The sequence below is a fragment of the Loxodonta africana genome, chromosome 8 (genome assembly GCF_030014295.1).
Source record: "Loxodonta africana isolate mLoxAfr1 chromosome 8, mLoxAfr1.hap2, whole genome shotgun sequence".
In the NCBI taxonomy this organism is placed as follows: Eukaryota; Metazoa; Chordata; class Mammalia; order Proboscidea; family Elephantidae; genus Loxodonta; species Loxodonta africana.
In genome coordinates, this window is record NC_087349.1 from 28,504,550 (window position 1) to 28,521,814 (window position 17,265).

Consider the following 17,265-nt stretch of genomic DNA (forward strand, 5'->3'; position numbering starts at 1 on the left):
TTAACAGGACTTTCTTCTAGGCGTATGGATATTATTCTATCACTGACAGCATCGTACTTCAGGATAGATCTTGAAATGTCCTGACGATGAATGCAATGCCTTTCCTCTTCAAGTTGTCATTCTGGCGTAGCAGACCATATGACTGTCTGATTCAAAATGGCCAATACCAGTCCATTTCAGCTCACTAATGCCTAACACAGCAATGTTTATGCATTCCATTTCATTTTTGACAATTGCCAATTTTCCTAGATTCATACTCCATACATTCCACATTCCGATTATTAATGGATGTTTGCAGCTGTTTCTTCTCATTTTGAGTCGTGCCACATCAGCAATTGAAGGTCCCAAAAGCTTGACTCCATCCACATTATTAACGTCGACTCCGCTTTGAGGAGGCAGCTATTCCCCAGTCATCTTTTGAGTGCCTTCCACCTGGGGGCTCATCTTCCAGCACTACATCAGACAGTGTTCCGCTGCTATTCATAAGGTTTTCGCTGGTTAATTCTTTTCAGAAGTATAGTCTCAGGTCCTTTTTCCTAGTCTTAGTCTGGAAGCTCAACTGAAACCTGTCTGCCATGGGTGACCCTGCTGATAATTGAATACCAGTGGCATAGCTTTCAGCATCACAGCAACATGCAAGCCCCCACAGTATGACAAACTGATAGACACGTGGAAACAAATTAAGGGACACTGCCCAATTCTGGAGAGGAGCAGCCTAGCATCTATTAATACAACCTGACTGAATACTTAAGGTTATCAATAACATATCCCTAAATTAACATATCCCTAATTAACATAACTACAAACCTGTTTTCTTAGACCAAGAGACACAGAACAAAAGAAAAATATTCAAGTAATAACAACCTGTGACTTTTTTCAATCTTGAATAGGAAACTTTCAATACTTACATCTTGGTTATCACATCCCACCATCTCACCATAGGATACCTAATAAAAGGAAATTAAGTATTTTTAGTGTGACAATATAACAAGCATCTAAATCCACAGTAACTGGATATTCAAGGGTATTCATGACACTGTCAGAAAACAGAGGTAAATATAAGGCCCACCAGAGTTCCACAGATAGAAAGATATGGCAGTCTGCTTCTGTAAAGATTACAGCCTTGAAACCCTAAGGGGCAGTTCTACTCTATCCTACAGGGTCGCTATGCGTTGGCATCAACTTGACAGCAATGAGTTTGGTTATACTGAATATATAATTACACTGAGAATCAGGGTATATAGTTTTCTAAAACATTTTTTAGGGGGCTGATGGGGAGGGGAGATACACAGAAATTACCTGTTCTTTGAAAGTCTAAAATAACTTCATGTATAAGCCACTTTTTTTTTTTATAAGCCACTTGGACATAGGAACCACCTTTGTGGATGGGTTTTGTTGCTGTTTTAAACTTTTAAGCTTCTTTCTTGGTTATTTTCATTTAAGGATTTAGTTTCTTAAATTACATTAAATTATATTTTTGCAGCAAATAGTACAATTCACTGAAACTTCTAAATTTATTATCTACTATATATTCGTTCTCATTTTTCTTCCATTGTTCACTACTAGTACTTTACAGCACAACTTCCCAATTCATGAATTCATTTAAGCTCTTAATACCAAAAAAATGATCTCATTGTTGTCAATTCTGACTCACAGCGACCCTCTAAGACAGAGTAGGACTGCCCCATACGGTTTCCAAGGCTGTACTTCTTATGGAAGCAGATTGCTACATCTTTCTCCTATGAAGCAACTGGTAGGTTTGAACTGCTGACCTTTCGGTTAGCAGCCAAGCTCTTAATCACTGCAACACCAGGGATCCTAACCTCTTAATAGACTGTAATTTTTCAGGCAGGGTTAACTAGGCGGCATGCTTTCTGATTCTATGCACGAGTGAGAACCCCTTATGTGGTCCTGTGCCCAGGAGCAACAACTTTTCTGAGTATCGGTGCTATGGAGGTACTCAGGTTCTTCCCTCACGCTCTAGACGTAGGCATCACCACCTAGTTTTTTAGTGTTACGGACGCCAATCTGAGTTTCTTCTTTTGTAAGGTACCTACTTTTATTACCAGAATGTTTATGGGCTATTTTTTCTTAATCTTTTATACTACAAAATATTTGCCAGGTTAAAGTAAAACAATAGCAAACTGGTAATTTTTTTTTTTTAAATTAGACTGGCAACTCCCACCATAGAAAACAATAAATGACAGATAAATTAAAGATTTAAATATGAAAAAACTAAAGAATATCAGGTAATAGATAATACTATACAAAAACTAGAAGAATATGCAAGACATATTTAGCAGGGAAGAAGAGAAAAAGGAGAGGAAGCCTTTCTAAGCATGTAAGACATGGTAGACTTCATTAAAAAAAAAAAAAATTATAGTCAGACCCATAAAAATTTGAAATTTTAGAATAAAAGAATTAAAAAAAAAAACCTAAACCAACAAAGTGCTTCATAATATGTATGACAAAGACAACAGAAAAATCATTAGGTATCAACACATAAAAGAAAAAATAAAAATGTTGAGAAAAGGTCCAATCTTACTACTAATGTAAATTAAAATAATCATGTGATACAAAAGTATCAAATTGGTGCATGGTTTTTAAGCAAATAATATCCAGTGTTAAGAGTTCAGCAAAATGGGCATGCTCATAAATTTTTGGTAATAAAGTTCTAGAATACATTTTTGCAGTCTGTAGCAAATATCTGTAACGATTTTAATCCTAAAGGATTATCCTAGGAGATTACATGTGTAAAATAGATTATATTTTTAAAATGTTTTTTTATCATAATGTTATTTTTAATTTCAAAAAAATTAAAAACACTAAAATAATCTATAGCTGCATACTGGTTAAATAAGTTACACAAAACCAAACCCACTGCCATCGAGTCAACTCCAACCTACAGCAACCCTACAGGACAGAGCAGAACTGCTCCACAGTTTCCAGTGAGCACCTGGTGGATTTGAACTGCCGACCTTCCGGTTAGCAACTGTGGCACTTAACCACTATGCCACCAGGGATGCCAAATAAGTTACATAACTATACATAACTAATAATAAAGAAGTTAGGGTATACCTATAGATAGTTATAAAGGAAAAAAAGAAGACTTTAAAGAAAAACCATGTTTAATAAACATGATTTAGTGAGAAAAGGTCACAAAAAAGTATATACTGTGATTCTGTCAAATTCACATATGCACACTCGTGTATTTGTGTACATACGTATGCCACATGCATTAATGGTACATCAAAATGTTTAATTACAGCTTATATCTGAAGACTGATGTTGGATTTACATTTTTCTTCATACTCTGTACTTGTAGCAAGCATACCATTTTTATAAGGGGGAGAAAGATGTATTCAAAAAGCTAAGATGTTTTAAAATGGAGTAAAAACAGGGCTTAAACAGTTCTCTTTCTTCTAATTTATTCAGATTATGCTTCTACAGAGCAATACCAGACTTTTACCTGATTACAAATGCAATAGCGCGGCTCATTTGGGTCATAAGTCCAATCGACCTGACTGTTCGAATCAGATTCTGGTACTACTGTTGTCTGCTGAGAGATTTCTTGTACTGTGGTGGATGATGAAGAACAGGATGATAACGAAGAGGAGGAGGAGGAGGACGATGACTGCTGGCTGGAAGACTTGGTGTTATTTCTGAAAAATTGTATCAGTTTTATTTGCTTATCATCCAGAAGAAGTTATCTCAGAGCAACTCATAAATAAGTGTTACAAAAGGGAATGACATCAACAGCATAAATTAATATCAAACATTAAATTATAAATACAATTATAAATGTATAAATTAATATTCATCCTGTCCTGATGCATTATAGCCTGTCATTGTTTAAAGTAAGGGAGTTCAGCTGAGCTGCTAAGTAGACTGAGCGCTTAGTGAAGGTACAGGACTACCGTAACAGTAAAACTTACTTGCTCTTTCTCCCACTTCGCGAGTCGGCTGCCGAGGAGCTGGCGTTCTGTGTTAACGTGGTCATGAGTGCCGAAGATGGTGAATAGCCTGTTGTTTCCCTGGGCATTGAAAATTCTTTTCCCAGCTGAAAGTCATTATTCTTAAACGCTTCGTAACTGGCTTTTAAACTTGATGTTCTTCGTCCCTCTTTCATCTTAAATAGACATTCATTGATAGTATTAATATACATAAATACTTATTTTCTTTTCAAGTCTTACAAGTCATAATATTATTTTGTTCTATCCAGTATCAATTTATTGTGTTTAAAACATTATTGTTCATCACTGTAATTTGTTTTATATAAAGATTTAAAATCAACTTTTATACAGTTATGAAGTAATTAGGGGTTGGGTAACTTCTTAATTTGGAAGACAGACAAACAGTACAGAAGTGAACAAACTCAAGTCAACCTAAGTTCTGAGGCTAAGAGAAAGCCCTGGAACTGGTAAAGAGATCAAAGTATTGTTCACCCTAGCATGTGCTGTGGACTGCAGCCAAGAACATGGGCAAAATGAGCAATTATTGCAGGAAGGGATCTGCGTGAGATTGTGTCAATCTATTTTTTACTTTTCATTATCAATCAGGTACTTCCTGTATATTCACTTTGTTAAATAAACTGTCAGATATCACAAGGCTATAATTTTGAAAAAGGAAACTATACAATGAAAGAAATCTCTATTCATTCACACCGACTTGTCTTTATTAGAACTTGGCAATGACTCAGACAAAATGTACCATTCTGTCTCCAAGCCTTTTCCTTTGTACCTGGGCAGTGGCTTGAACTGCTTGAGCTGCTGCCATGGTAATTGCCCCAGCACCGGTTCCTGAAGATAAGGAGCCGATGTTATAGGATGCCAGCGGCTGGGAGGAATTCACATTGTAGGCATTATTGGAAGAGGCCGTGGAGTTATTATTTCGACATCCTATGTAGAAGTAAAGAAAAAATAAAAATGGTTGGAGAGAATATTAGTGAGTTTAAAATACAGTATTTCCCAGCAGATACAATTAAATCTAAAAATTTTGTCACTGTAGGTTGAGTTGACTGAATGTTATCAAATTTTTCATTTTTCTTCTTTCTCCACATACAGACTTTAACCAAAAAAGACACTATAATGATTCATTAATCCTGACTGCTTCATTCTCCCCTATTCAAACACACACAAAAAAGCAAACAATTATATTCAGGAAAATAAAATTACCAAGTGTGTTTTCTTTAGAGGCATCTGATGTAAGAGTGGACAGAAGAGCTTCAGATTTAAACTTCTTTTCAGGGATGTGATCTGTTGTTGTATGGTGAGAAGTTGGATTATATTTCCTTTCTGAATATAAATAAAGAATTTATGTGTTTTTAAATTTCAGAGAATGATGGACAAAGCACAGTACCTCTATCGAGTTATAAACCCATACCGCTATGCTCAGGGTTCCTCAAGGAACGCAGAACAGTATGTTTTCTCAGAAGATGGGTCAAACAGTAGAAATCTGGCAGATGATTTATTCAAGGTCGATTTTTCAGACATTTAAAATACTTCAGAAGCAAAGTACTGAATATAACCCATGAGGCACCATGATTTCACAAATAACCTGAAGGAAATTTTGCTTTTAAACCATTACCTAGAATTCGGAATAGTTTTTAATCAACCCCTCTATTAAACTATTGATTTGTCAAAAGATACATCCTCCCCCCCCCAAGCCATCTATCCGGCTAACCATTCATTTACCCACTAAACTCATTAACCATTGGAGACCTTATTGTATGCCAAACAAACAGTATGCTAAGCATTGGAGACACAAGGATGAAAAAGACAAAGGGCCTACCACACAACAGTTTATTGTCTAGCATGCTGGTACCACAGGTAGGAAGCACTATACATTCTTCCTCTGTGAGTTCCAGGGAAAACACTGTTCCCAAGTCTATTATGTATGTCCCACATGAAAAAGACAAGTGTCAGTAACTGCAGTGAAAAAATACATCCCACAAAAAAAGGAAAGAAAAGATACTTATTTTGCAATAGAATGTATAGAACTAGTGAAAGAGAATATACATGTAACATGATTGTAGTTAACATGCTGATTGTATTTAACATTTTAGCTGCACTAAACCAAACTTACTTTCCACTGGAGTATGTGAATGAGCATGGTGATTATTCACTGGCTGTGAAGGAGTATCTAATTCCAAAGATCCTAAAAAAGAGAGAAAGAAGCACAGAGACACACCACCATTAACTGTCACTGCAGAACTTCACATCAACCAAGTACAGGCACGGCTTCCCACACTACCCAGCAAAGCACTGGCAACTGTGATGTATGTGCCCATGGCATCATCTTAGCCAGACATGTTATAGGGTCACCACTGCCAATTTCACCCTGAGCTGGCCTCTCTCTAAACAATAAATGATCCGTTTCCCAATATTCACCTTAAGTACAAAAGGGCTCAAGGCATGCTGATGTCTAATCAGGTGAGTCACCACAGTGTGTACCACATAAATGGATGAATAGACATTACAACCCCACTGCTACAAGAGCTGAAAAACTCAACCTAGATTTACTGAGTTGAAAGCCTTTTGATGGGAGATCCTACATTCTAGGCAATGGGGACATTACTAGATGAAAGAAAATTCTTTAATCATTAAAATGATATATGATAGTAAAAACTTCCTAAAAGAAGTTAGGGATTTTCCCTGCGAAAAGTGAGCAAGAGAATCTCTACCACAAAGCTTCAAAATAATTTCAAAGAAATTTTCTGGGTTTATTTTTGATCCCTTGAGATGAAATTATGGCAGAAAACAGGGTGAAACAGCTTTTATAACTTGATCCAATTTAGTCTGGTATGTCTGCGTCCTTGGTGAGGATGCTTTAGTAACCTACCTGCAGTACTGAATAGGCAGGGATTACAGTTATTCACAGCGATCATCAGCATTTCCAAAAAAAAAATAAAACAACTACAGAATATTTTATTTGGTCTCAAAATACTTATCATCCTCAGTTATAGAGTTCCCTCAGAAAAAAAAAAAGTACCACAAACGGATTATCATCTGAAGCGACAGATCTACTTTTGAACACAGAAATGCAACTATGGATACTGAGATGGATTCATGTCTGGTTTTTTCTCCGGTTGACATCTAGTGAGCATACAGGGAGGTACATAACCTAACACTGAAAAGAAACTTTCATCTATGTGTAGAGAAACATGTACATGTTCTTCCTGTTGAAATGCTCCAAGAAAGATGTTTGAATCCTTTTAATTAAATTCTAGCAGAAATTAGCTATAGTATTTGTTTCAGCTAACATTTAGTGAGTACCTACTCTGTGCCTAGCACCACTCCGCCCTTTTATGTATATTATCATATTGAGGATGGAACAGATGCTGAATTAAAGAAACAGAGCTCATGCCTCCATTTTTGGGAAGTGTCTTAAGTTAAACCGAAGAAGCGGTAAGAGTTAAGTTATAGCAGGAGATAAGTCAAGCCTTGCAAAGAAAAATTAAAATGGTTTCCTATTGAAAAGGGAAAGTTGAAGACTTCTTTAAGAAAAAGAGGAACTGTTATGGGATCAACTACAGTCTCTCTCTCTCTCTATATATATATGAATATTTATGTATATATATATAAACAAGAGACAAAGACATTGTGTGTGTGTGTCAGTTGAGGAAAGGCCCTGCGGCAGTTCTTAAGAAGAAAAAAATAATGGTCTTCTAATTAAAAAAAAAAAAAAAAGGTCTTCCTCAGAGTTTAAGTACATAAATAGGCAGGGCTAAGTCAAAACATTTAATGACAGACAGATTAACTTTTATTCTAAACGATTATATTTTTTAAATCTTTGTTCTCCCCACTCATCCACTCATCTTCTTAGCAATATGTAGGTATTTTTAAAAGGAATGATGCACTGTTATTTTCATAAAGAGTGCAAGGATGATATCCTATATTCTCTCTCAGTATCCATGCCACAAACAGTTCCTACTGCAAGGGTGCACGCCATTCACCCCGGAAGCCACCATCCACCAAAGGGCAGACTCTGTAAGCCTTTGTAGGACACGCGTCTTCTCAGCGATCTGATGTTGCACATGTACTGTCCAATATTGATGGAGAACTGTAAATTTTACTTACGCCTCTCTAATATTTCTGTAATTCCAGCATTATCAGCTTCCAGCTCCATTTTAAACTTAGCCAGTTCCTGATCCAGCTTTCTCAAGTGTCGATCTACCTGTTTCAAAGAAGATCAAAGATAACCACCAAAATTTGGGACACTGTTAAAGTGTCAGCTTAACGAGGGCACCTACATCTTTGTCTTTTAGTGAAGCTGCTTGGGCAAGTCAATTAACCTATGCCTCAGGTTTTTAGTCTACAAAATGAGGGTATTAGACTAAATAATCTCTCAAGTCCCTTTAATAAATTTAAAATTTTAAGAAACCAGAATCATCAATTTGTTAGGTATGTTCTCAATTCCATTTCTGGAAGAAGTGGGAATATAAAAATTAAAGCCAAACTGATGTTATGAATTTGAGGGTGGGAAGGAGAGCATGAAGGGTGGTAACGTCTCACAGTATGCTTTGTGCTTATTTTTGGCCTAATCTCCTACTTAATAAGGCCATCCATACTGCCATTTAGAACGATGAACGAAAGATCTTCAGTCTACAAAGAGGCTAAATATATTTCATACATAGCATTTATCTAAGGCAAGAAAGCAGAGCATTATACTTGCAATTATTTAGGTAAAAGCCAAAGGGGTTTTTAGCCAGAAAACTTCAGTCCCCAGAGAACCTGGTTAAAATAAAATTGTAATGCTATTCCTCTTGTTGAGGTGGCAAAATTTTATTTTGTCATTCATCTCAAGATCTGTTAACTGATGAGAAAATTATTTTACTCTTCCAACTACCAACAATGTCTTAATATATTTTTTAACTATTAAATATATTTTTAATTTTTTTTAAATGTATAACTTCGAAGTAAAACAAAAAACACTAATTCTTTGAAACATATTCCTGTTATTAACATCCTTTTCCAAAGTTTAATTTCCCATTGGATCACTGTTATGGTTAGGAGTAACTTCCTCACAAACATCAAAATGTGCTATGTTACAGCATGAAGGCAAAACTTTAAGTCAGACTTTTAATTAGATAATATGCACCTAACAGGAGGGAGAAGAAGAGAGAAGGAGCAAAAGAACTTACATGCGTTAGATGCCTATGAAGAGACCAGTTAATGTGCTTAGTACTTTAGGTAGATGGCCTATCTTTTCTAGCCCTCGCTCTAATCTTTTGAGGTAAGTTATTTTTGTATGCATTTTATAAATGAAGAAACTAAGCCTCAGAGACGTTAACATGCCCAAAGTCACAGCGTATAATGCATTTAACTCTGACCTACTTGTAATAACTGTGCTTCGCCATTTATACCTAGCATTGCCCTTTGAACTTCTCCATGGGAATCAACCTTTTTTTTTTTTTTTTTTAACTCAGAATAACATAATTCAAGTTGAAAGAATAGGAGTACTGCCCTATTATCTGTATTTTTTATATTAACAACAACCATTGGGGTATTGGTTGGTGACTTCTCAATAATTTAAAGCCCAGTGTTCCCTCCATCTTCACAGTTACTTTTCAGAGTCTTGCCAGAAGTGGGAATTAGAATACTTAATATGATGTATTATTGATACTTGCTTCTATTCTGCAGGCAATAGAGCATCCTTTAGCGGAACCTCCCTTCCAACAGTAAAGTGTGAACAGAGACCTCAGTTATTCACAGATTTCTCTTTCATTGTCAAAATTTAATCTCAAGGGAAATAAAAAATACTCATATCTAAGTTCCAAGACCATTTAATGCAATAGAAACACTTTACCACCATCCTTAACTACAATTATTCCAATACTAAATACTGAGTTACTACTGTGTGTTTGGCACTGGGTTAAACGGATGATACTTGAAAAATGAGAACGAAATCTCTGCCTTCATAGGAATTAGGATTTAGCTGACAAATCAAAATTTACACACAAGAATAGTTAAAAACACAGACCCTAGACACAACAAATAAACAAAAGTTCAAAGAGTCAGAAGTGGCACACAAAGAAAAAATGTAACACTGGGCTGTGGCACACGCTAAGGAGGTATGAGTAAATAGATAATGAAGAAAGCATTATATTAAAATAGATGGAAAGAAAGGGGGAATAATCAAACAATGTATGGAGACAGAAAAACAAAGAGAATGAATTATAGTCAAATAGAAAGAAGGTAGAATAATCAACGTATAGAGACAGAAAAACAAACACAATGGATGTCATGGACTGAATTGTGTCCCCCCAAAATATGTCAACTTGGCTAGGTCATGATTCTCAGTATTGCAGGATTGTCTACCATTTTGTCACCTGATGTGATTTCCCTACATGTTGTAAATCCTATTCACTACTGGGTTATGATGTAATGAGATGGATTAGTGGCAGTTATATTGATGGAGATCTCCTAGATAGTGTCTTAAGCCAATCTCTTTTGAGATATAAAAGAGAGAAGCAAGCAGAGAGACATGAAGACCTCATACTACCAAGAAAGCACTGCCAGGAGCAGAGTGTGACCTTTGGACCTGAGGTTCCTGCAGTAAGATGCTCCCAGACCAAGGGAAGACCGATGCACCACATGGCCCTTCCTCTAGAGCTGAAAGAGAGAGAAAGCCTTCCCCTGGAGCCAGTGCCCTGAATTTGGACGTCTAGCCTAATGGACTGTGAGAGAATAATCCACTTGTGGTATTTCTGTTATAGCAGCACTAGATGACCAGGACAACAGAGTATACTGAAATAGAAAGAAGGTGGAATAATCAAACAATCCATACAGACAGAAGAACAAAGGCAATGGATTATATTCAAATAGATGGAAAGACAGTACAATAATTAAACAATGCACAGAGAAAGAAAAACAAAGTATGCTCAAAGAAAAGAAAGTAAAGTACTGTGGCCTGTAAGAGATATATACTATATATACAGTCTACCCAAAAACCCATTGCCTTTGGGTCGATTCCGACTCATAGTGGCCCCATAGGACAGAGTAGAACTGCCCCATAGAGTTTCCAAGGAGTGCCTGGTGGATTCGAACTGCCAACCTTTTGGTTAGCAGCTGTACCACTTAACCACTACACCACCAGTGTTTCCATATGCATAGCATACAGAGAGATAATTAGAAATTTGGTTGGGAAGATGGGCTTGTGTGAGATGAAGACTTTTTTTTTTCCCTACACTGTTTATACACAACCTCATCCCAACTCAGTCCACCTCTGCATTTAAGAAATGCTTCATTTTGCTAACAACACTACTGATGCGATTTATTACACAGAAAAGCATGAAACTATAAAATAAGTTTAAGAAATGTTTCCTGAAGAAAATGACAGCATTTCTGATACTAAATAGCTTAGAAAAGGCAATGGAATTCAAGGAATTACTACTTTAAAAACCAAGTTCATAATTAAAACAAACAATGACAGAACAGCCTTAACCACATTGTGACAGACAACTTTCTAAGATGGTTTCCAACCAGTCCCACCTATTGGTACGTAAAAAATACTATCATCTGATTATTATTATAAACAATTATTAGCCAATGAGAATCATTTTTCTTAGACTCACCATTGCTATATAAATCAATTCAGAAGTCACAAAGTAAGCTGACCACAAGATTTAACTTAAGCTATAATCAGGATTCTTAAACAGTATTTAAGAAGTAGCCGTGATCAACAGCTAAACTGAACTTGACTGAACCCTTAATGTGCTTTCCCTCCACCTACATGATTTCTAGTGGGTAAAGCACCTATTCTAGCTGATCATCATAATGGCCTTATAGTTACCAGGCAAAGCAAGAACCTAACCAACATGCAGACCTAGCCCCATAAGAATGACTTATTGTACTGAAGAGGGTACTGGGCCAATGGAGAGAGACTTCCCATTAGACATAGGTTCCTATGATCATAGAGTCTAATTATTGATTTGTTCCCTGTGTAATGTCCATCAACACTAGCCAAAGAAGTTTCCTAATCATAACCCCAAATCATAACTGCTTTATATTTAAATCTATTATCCTTTTTCTGATCTCTTTAAAGACAAAGGAAACTGTCAACAGTACTTGTCAACATGTCCGTGACTACAAAGATATTTAAGTCGCACCTGGCTCCTCTGTACAAAAAAAACCCCGTCCTTTAACATTTTTGCAGTGTAATCTTTTGTTCTTTCTATTTTGACTCTTCCAGTTTTCCAAATTTTTAAAGTGTCAGTGATGGATCTAAACTGAACTAAATAGAGCTTTTAAAAAAGTTTCTGTATGTTTTACCACTTCTAATACTGTCAAATTCTAAAATTTAGACGTCTAGCTTGCCCTTTCAGAATCAGCACTCAGCCCATCTATTAGGTTCTACATTGAAATCTATGACAATTAGAGCATATTTCCATCTGTGAAAAGACCTGGTAACAGTGAATAAATTCGGGAAGAAAAAAGAACTATGGTGGCGAATTATTTCTGATGATAAGGTCATGAAAATGACACTTTAGATCTCTAAATTATATTCAAACTAGATGAAAATTTAATCCAGCTTTAGACTGATAAAAATATTTGAGGCCTCAGCAGACAAATTATATCTAATCATCTTTTTAAAAGACAATAAGGATAAGGGACAAATCAAAAGGTCAAATGCACACAATACATTTCCTTAATTAGAGTATCAGGTGAAGTACTCTCAAAGTTATACATAAAATGTAGGCCTGAAATATAATCATCTCAGGATATAAAAAAGGCAAGTTCAAGGGTACCGAGTACTACAAGAGACTGCTAAAATCATTCAAGCATTAACTCAAAGCTCAAATTTTATCAGAAAATACATAAATCAACTTTATTAGATATAACAATCTAATACATCCTAATGGCGGTGACATCTGGCTGAGGAACACAACTAAGTGTTTAATGACTATTTATGAGTGTCAGGATTCTAAAAGGAAATCATTTTTATAGGATGGATTTTTTTTTCCCCTATTAGTCAAATTCCACTAAAACAACTATTGAAATAAACTGTCAATTTGCTCTAATAAATCCCTAATTGCACAAAATTTCCTCATTTGCAGATATTATGCTGTTTGGTTTCTTTCCTTAATAAATGAGTTAATCTAATCAATGCAGTGCTGGTCATAGGAATAAAAAGTTTACCGCTGACTTTAAAAGTAAATAAAATATTTCAATCAAAAATAAGACAATGAAACACCATGCTATATAAAACACTGTGGGAAGACATCTAACACAATTATATACTAACTTGCTAAATTTTAAAATCTGTAGATGTATGTCTTTACTTAAAATTACCATTATAATACAGGTATACACACAATCTGCTCTGAGGGTATATTTCACTCCCTTGTTTGAAACCCTTCACTGGCCTCCTGCTGCTTTTAGAACAAAAGTCACAGTCCTCCCATTGGCCATCAAGGCCCCTTGGCTCCTGCCTGATCTGCTTCTACTAACTACAGAAGAACCACACACACTGACTTCCCTTCTGGTCTGAGATGCCAAGCCTTTTCCCACCTCAGACTTTGCACTTGGTACACCGTCTGCCTGAAATGTTTGTCCTTTCGCTCTTCACGTGGTTGGCTCTTTCTCATTTTCCAGGTGCCACCTCTAATGTCACCTCCTCAGCCTACACTCATCCTGACTGCACTCTTGACAACAGCCTCCCCCAGTTTTTCATATTCTCTCTCATCACAATGCTTATTTCTTTCACAGGACTTATCACTATCTGAAATGATCTTAACAGTTGGCCTGTTCACTGCCTGTGTGTCATTACTGCACACCCAGCACCACTACTGCTCAAGGCTGGAGCTCTATCATGTGCTCAATGAATGAAAGTTATATCTCCCATATAAAACTGTACAAAGGGAAGTACCATTGCTTATCGGGTAAATGGTCTGTGAATAAAAATTAGTATAGTTTGACACTTACATCATGTTCCACCCACTCACTTCTAAAGTCGGCTAAGCTCTCAAATGTTAAGTTTTATAGGAATTTAATTTCTGTGTTTAATATTTATAAAGACTTTCACTTGGATGTTTACTCTTGCTATTTCAGACAGTATAACTGATTTGACAAGTCTTTTTGTGACTTCTCTACTGAACAAGTCAATAATTTCCTTATGTTCAACTATAATTACTTGCAAGGCTGGTAAAGGAAACGTCTTACCCTCAAGCACAACCTGCTGAAATACCACGAGACACTGGCAATACGGTGCAGTGCACAAGAGCTCCAAAGGCAGTGCAAAGTGTTAACAATTTAATAATTATTTAACCACGATAAGTGATACTATCTTTTCATTTATATTAGTATCAAATTTGTAATATTAAGCTTTCCTCTTAAACACATTTCATTTAAAATTTACTAAGTAAATCTATACACAGGTAGTATACTGTTACCACAAAAACCATAAAAGTGGAAAGCAAACAACTACAGGTTAGAAATAACAAATGACATCATTTTAAAAACCTTCTTTGTCCTTCTGTTCACCATTCAACTAATGTACTGTGCCAGGCTCTGAGGGTACAAAATGAGTAAGAATCTAACATACCCTCAGGGGCTCTGATTAGGACACTTAATAGTATTTGATTCTATGAAGGTAATAAATTAAGACTTTACTAAGAGTGAGTTAATAAAAAAAAAAAAAAAAAAAGAGTGAGTTAATAGATGTCCAATATTATTACTTTGTACAGTAACAGCAGCTTTAACCCGTTGAATCTTCTGACTCACAGCGACCCTACAGGACGGAGCAGGGCTGCCTCACAGGGTTTTCAAGAAGCACCTGGTGGATTGAAGCTGCTGACGTTTTCATTAGCAGCCACAGTTTGCCACAGCTCTTAACCACTGCATCACCAGGGCTCCAATATCAGCTTTAGCATTTAATAAATCTATTTTGTCGTGTTTTAAAAAAGGAAACTCTTTTAAAGCAGGGGATTGAAAATAGCAAAAAAATCTAATGTGCAATTATCAAGGGGAAGATATTTTTACTTAAAATGTCAAAAATATATACATCATAGTAAGTTTTGATCTAAAAAAAAAAAAAATGCCACTTTTGCTGAAGGTACATCTGCAAATCCTGCTTTAGAATTTTCAGAACGAGTTTCTGTGTCAGAGAAGGATATCTAGCCAAACTGAAGAAACTAAAATAACTATAAAACCCAGTGCCCTCTTATAGCGACCCTATAAGACAGAGTAGAACTGCCCCATAGAGTTTCCAAGGAGCGCCTGGTGGATTCGAACTGCTGACCCTTTGGTTAGCAGCCATAGCACTTAACCACTACGGCACCAGGGTTTCCAAAATAACTATAAGAGCAATTTAAAAAGAGGGATACTTTTTTAAAAAAAGTATGGGCAAACACAAGGATCATAAGATTAAATGTTTGGTCTCTGAAAGTGATATTATACAGGAAAAGAAACTCTCCTGAATCCATTATCTTACTAGGAATTATATATTATTTCTACTTTCACTTTCCTTTGTTTAAAGTCATACCTTGAAATGAAGTGGCCATCTACACTGCAGTCTTCTGTTTACCTATCAAATCGCAGCTTACTAAAATGAGATTCTATCACTTTTTTGAGAAATAGCCATCCAACTATATAAAATGTACCTGACACCAACGCTGACACCATTAAACTCTCTATCCCCTAGACTCATATCTTGGGAGTCATGGCAGTGCTTTTCCTTCCCCACTAACATGTTTAGGTGATTTAGTTCAACATTTATTGAGGGATAGCTATGCTAGCTCTGGGGATTAAAAATATATATATATATTTATATATATATGTATACACACACACACACACATATATACACATAGTTCTTGACATTTTCTAGTAAGGCAGTAAACATGGAAGCAAAAATGTAAATAATTACTATATAATGTGATACAAACAATAAAAGCATGTGAATAGGAGTTATAAGGAGGCTGATTCTGTAGAGGTGAGGGTAAGGCATATATACTGCTAACTACATAATACCCCTTCTCTCTTTCCTCCTTACCAACATTCCTTTCTTAAATATATTTGGGGTGGCAATGGGCCCTGTTAAGTGACATTTCTCAGCCTCCCCTATAGCTAGACATGGCCAACAAGATCTTTTGATCCTGTTAAGATCTTGTTAAGCAGAAGTCATGAGGCGAGACCTCTAGGAAGACTCTTTATAAAGGACTTGACTGAATTGCAAAATGTGCCCTTTTGAGTAATCCCCACTGCACTTCTTCTTCCACCTGCCCAGAAAGGAGGGAGGAACAGGCTAGAAGCAGCCTGAGACACTGATAATGCTGGGTTGTTATACAAACCCCTCCTCCTGCAGTTATTTTACATGAGAGGAAAATAAATCTTCTGTTTAAACCACACTCATGTGGCTTTTCTGTTATAATCACTCAAATCTCTTCTCCTAGATACAAGTGACACAAATATCAAGATTATTTTTAAAAAGAGGCAAAATATGTGTAGGACTATGAAGGATGGAAAAAAGTTTACCAAACAAGCAAGAAAAGGGAAGCACTGAGTCAAGGAGGGTGATGCACACAGGGCGTGTTCACTATGGACACAGCATGTGGGTGGAGTAAGGGATGGAGGACAAGGCAGAGAAGTGGTGAGAGACCTGGCAGGAACCAGAGCATAAAGGACATGTCATGCCATGATAACATGATAAAACAAATTAGTAGCAGAACAATGAATTTCAAACAGGGGATAGCATGCTTAAATGTGTATTTTAGAAATTCAGTAGTAAAGTTGATACATCAGAGGTAGAAAACAGCATTTGGAAAGACTTCCATAGCTGTTCAGATGAGATAAAAAGTACCTGAGGGGAGACAGACTAGAAAATGACCTGAGGGAACTTTCTAGAGTGAATGACAATGCTCACTATCTTGACTGGAGTGTTGGTTACATGGGTGCGTATGTTTGTCAAAATGTGAACTATACACATAAGCTGTGAACATTTTACTGCTTCTAGTTATTTTTTGTTTTGTTTCAAAGTACTTGAACTATGGGAGGCTGAAGAAATGGAAAGGGATAATCAGAGATATTTAGAAGATAAAAAGAATGAGCCATGCTGATTAGCTAAAGGTAAGGAAGGTGAGGGACAAACATTAATCTTTACTGTTTCACGTTTCTATGAGGGTTCTTCACTTTACTTTGTGGGCATGTCTTCCAAACTAATTTAGACACCTTCAGGAGAGGAATCATTTCTTTGATTTACTTTTTATTCCTCCGTTCCACCACATAAAATTCTCTGCACATAGCAGATGAACAGAGTGGTTAAAAA

At 36.2% G+C, this 17,265-nt stretch overlaps 1 protein-coding gene across 2 annotated transcripts in view; it reads right to left on the reverse strand.

Annotated features, from left to right (window-relative positions):
• Positions 1-17,265, reverse strand: part of ING3 (inhibitor of growth family member 3) — a 31,925-nt gene that overhangs the window by 4,122 nt on the left and 10,538 nt on the right. The window contains exons 5-11 of one of the 2 annotated variants that reach the window (XM_003407237.4): positions 8,079-8,175; positions 6,085-6,156; positions 5,175-5,294; positions 4,741-4,898; positions 3,936-4,129; positions 3,470-3,662; positions 909-947 (exon numbers count right to left, since the gene is read on the reverse strand). In XM_003407237.4, the coding sequence (XP_003407285.1) occupies positions 909-947; positions 3,470-3,662; positions 3,936-4,129; positions 4,741-4,898; positions 5,175-5,294; positions 6,085-6,156; positions 8,079-8,175 (873 nt within the window). Of the gene's footprint in view, positions 1-908; positions 948-3,469; positions 3,663-3,935; positions 4,130-4,740; positions 4,899-5,174; positions 5,295-6,084; positions 6,157-8,078; positions 8,176-17,265 lie in introns of those variants that run through there. The other variant, XR_002784956.2, reaches the window with a different exon arrangement.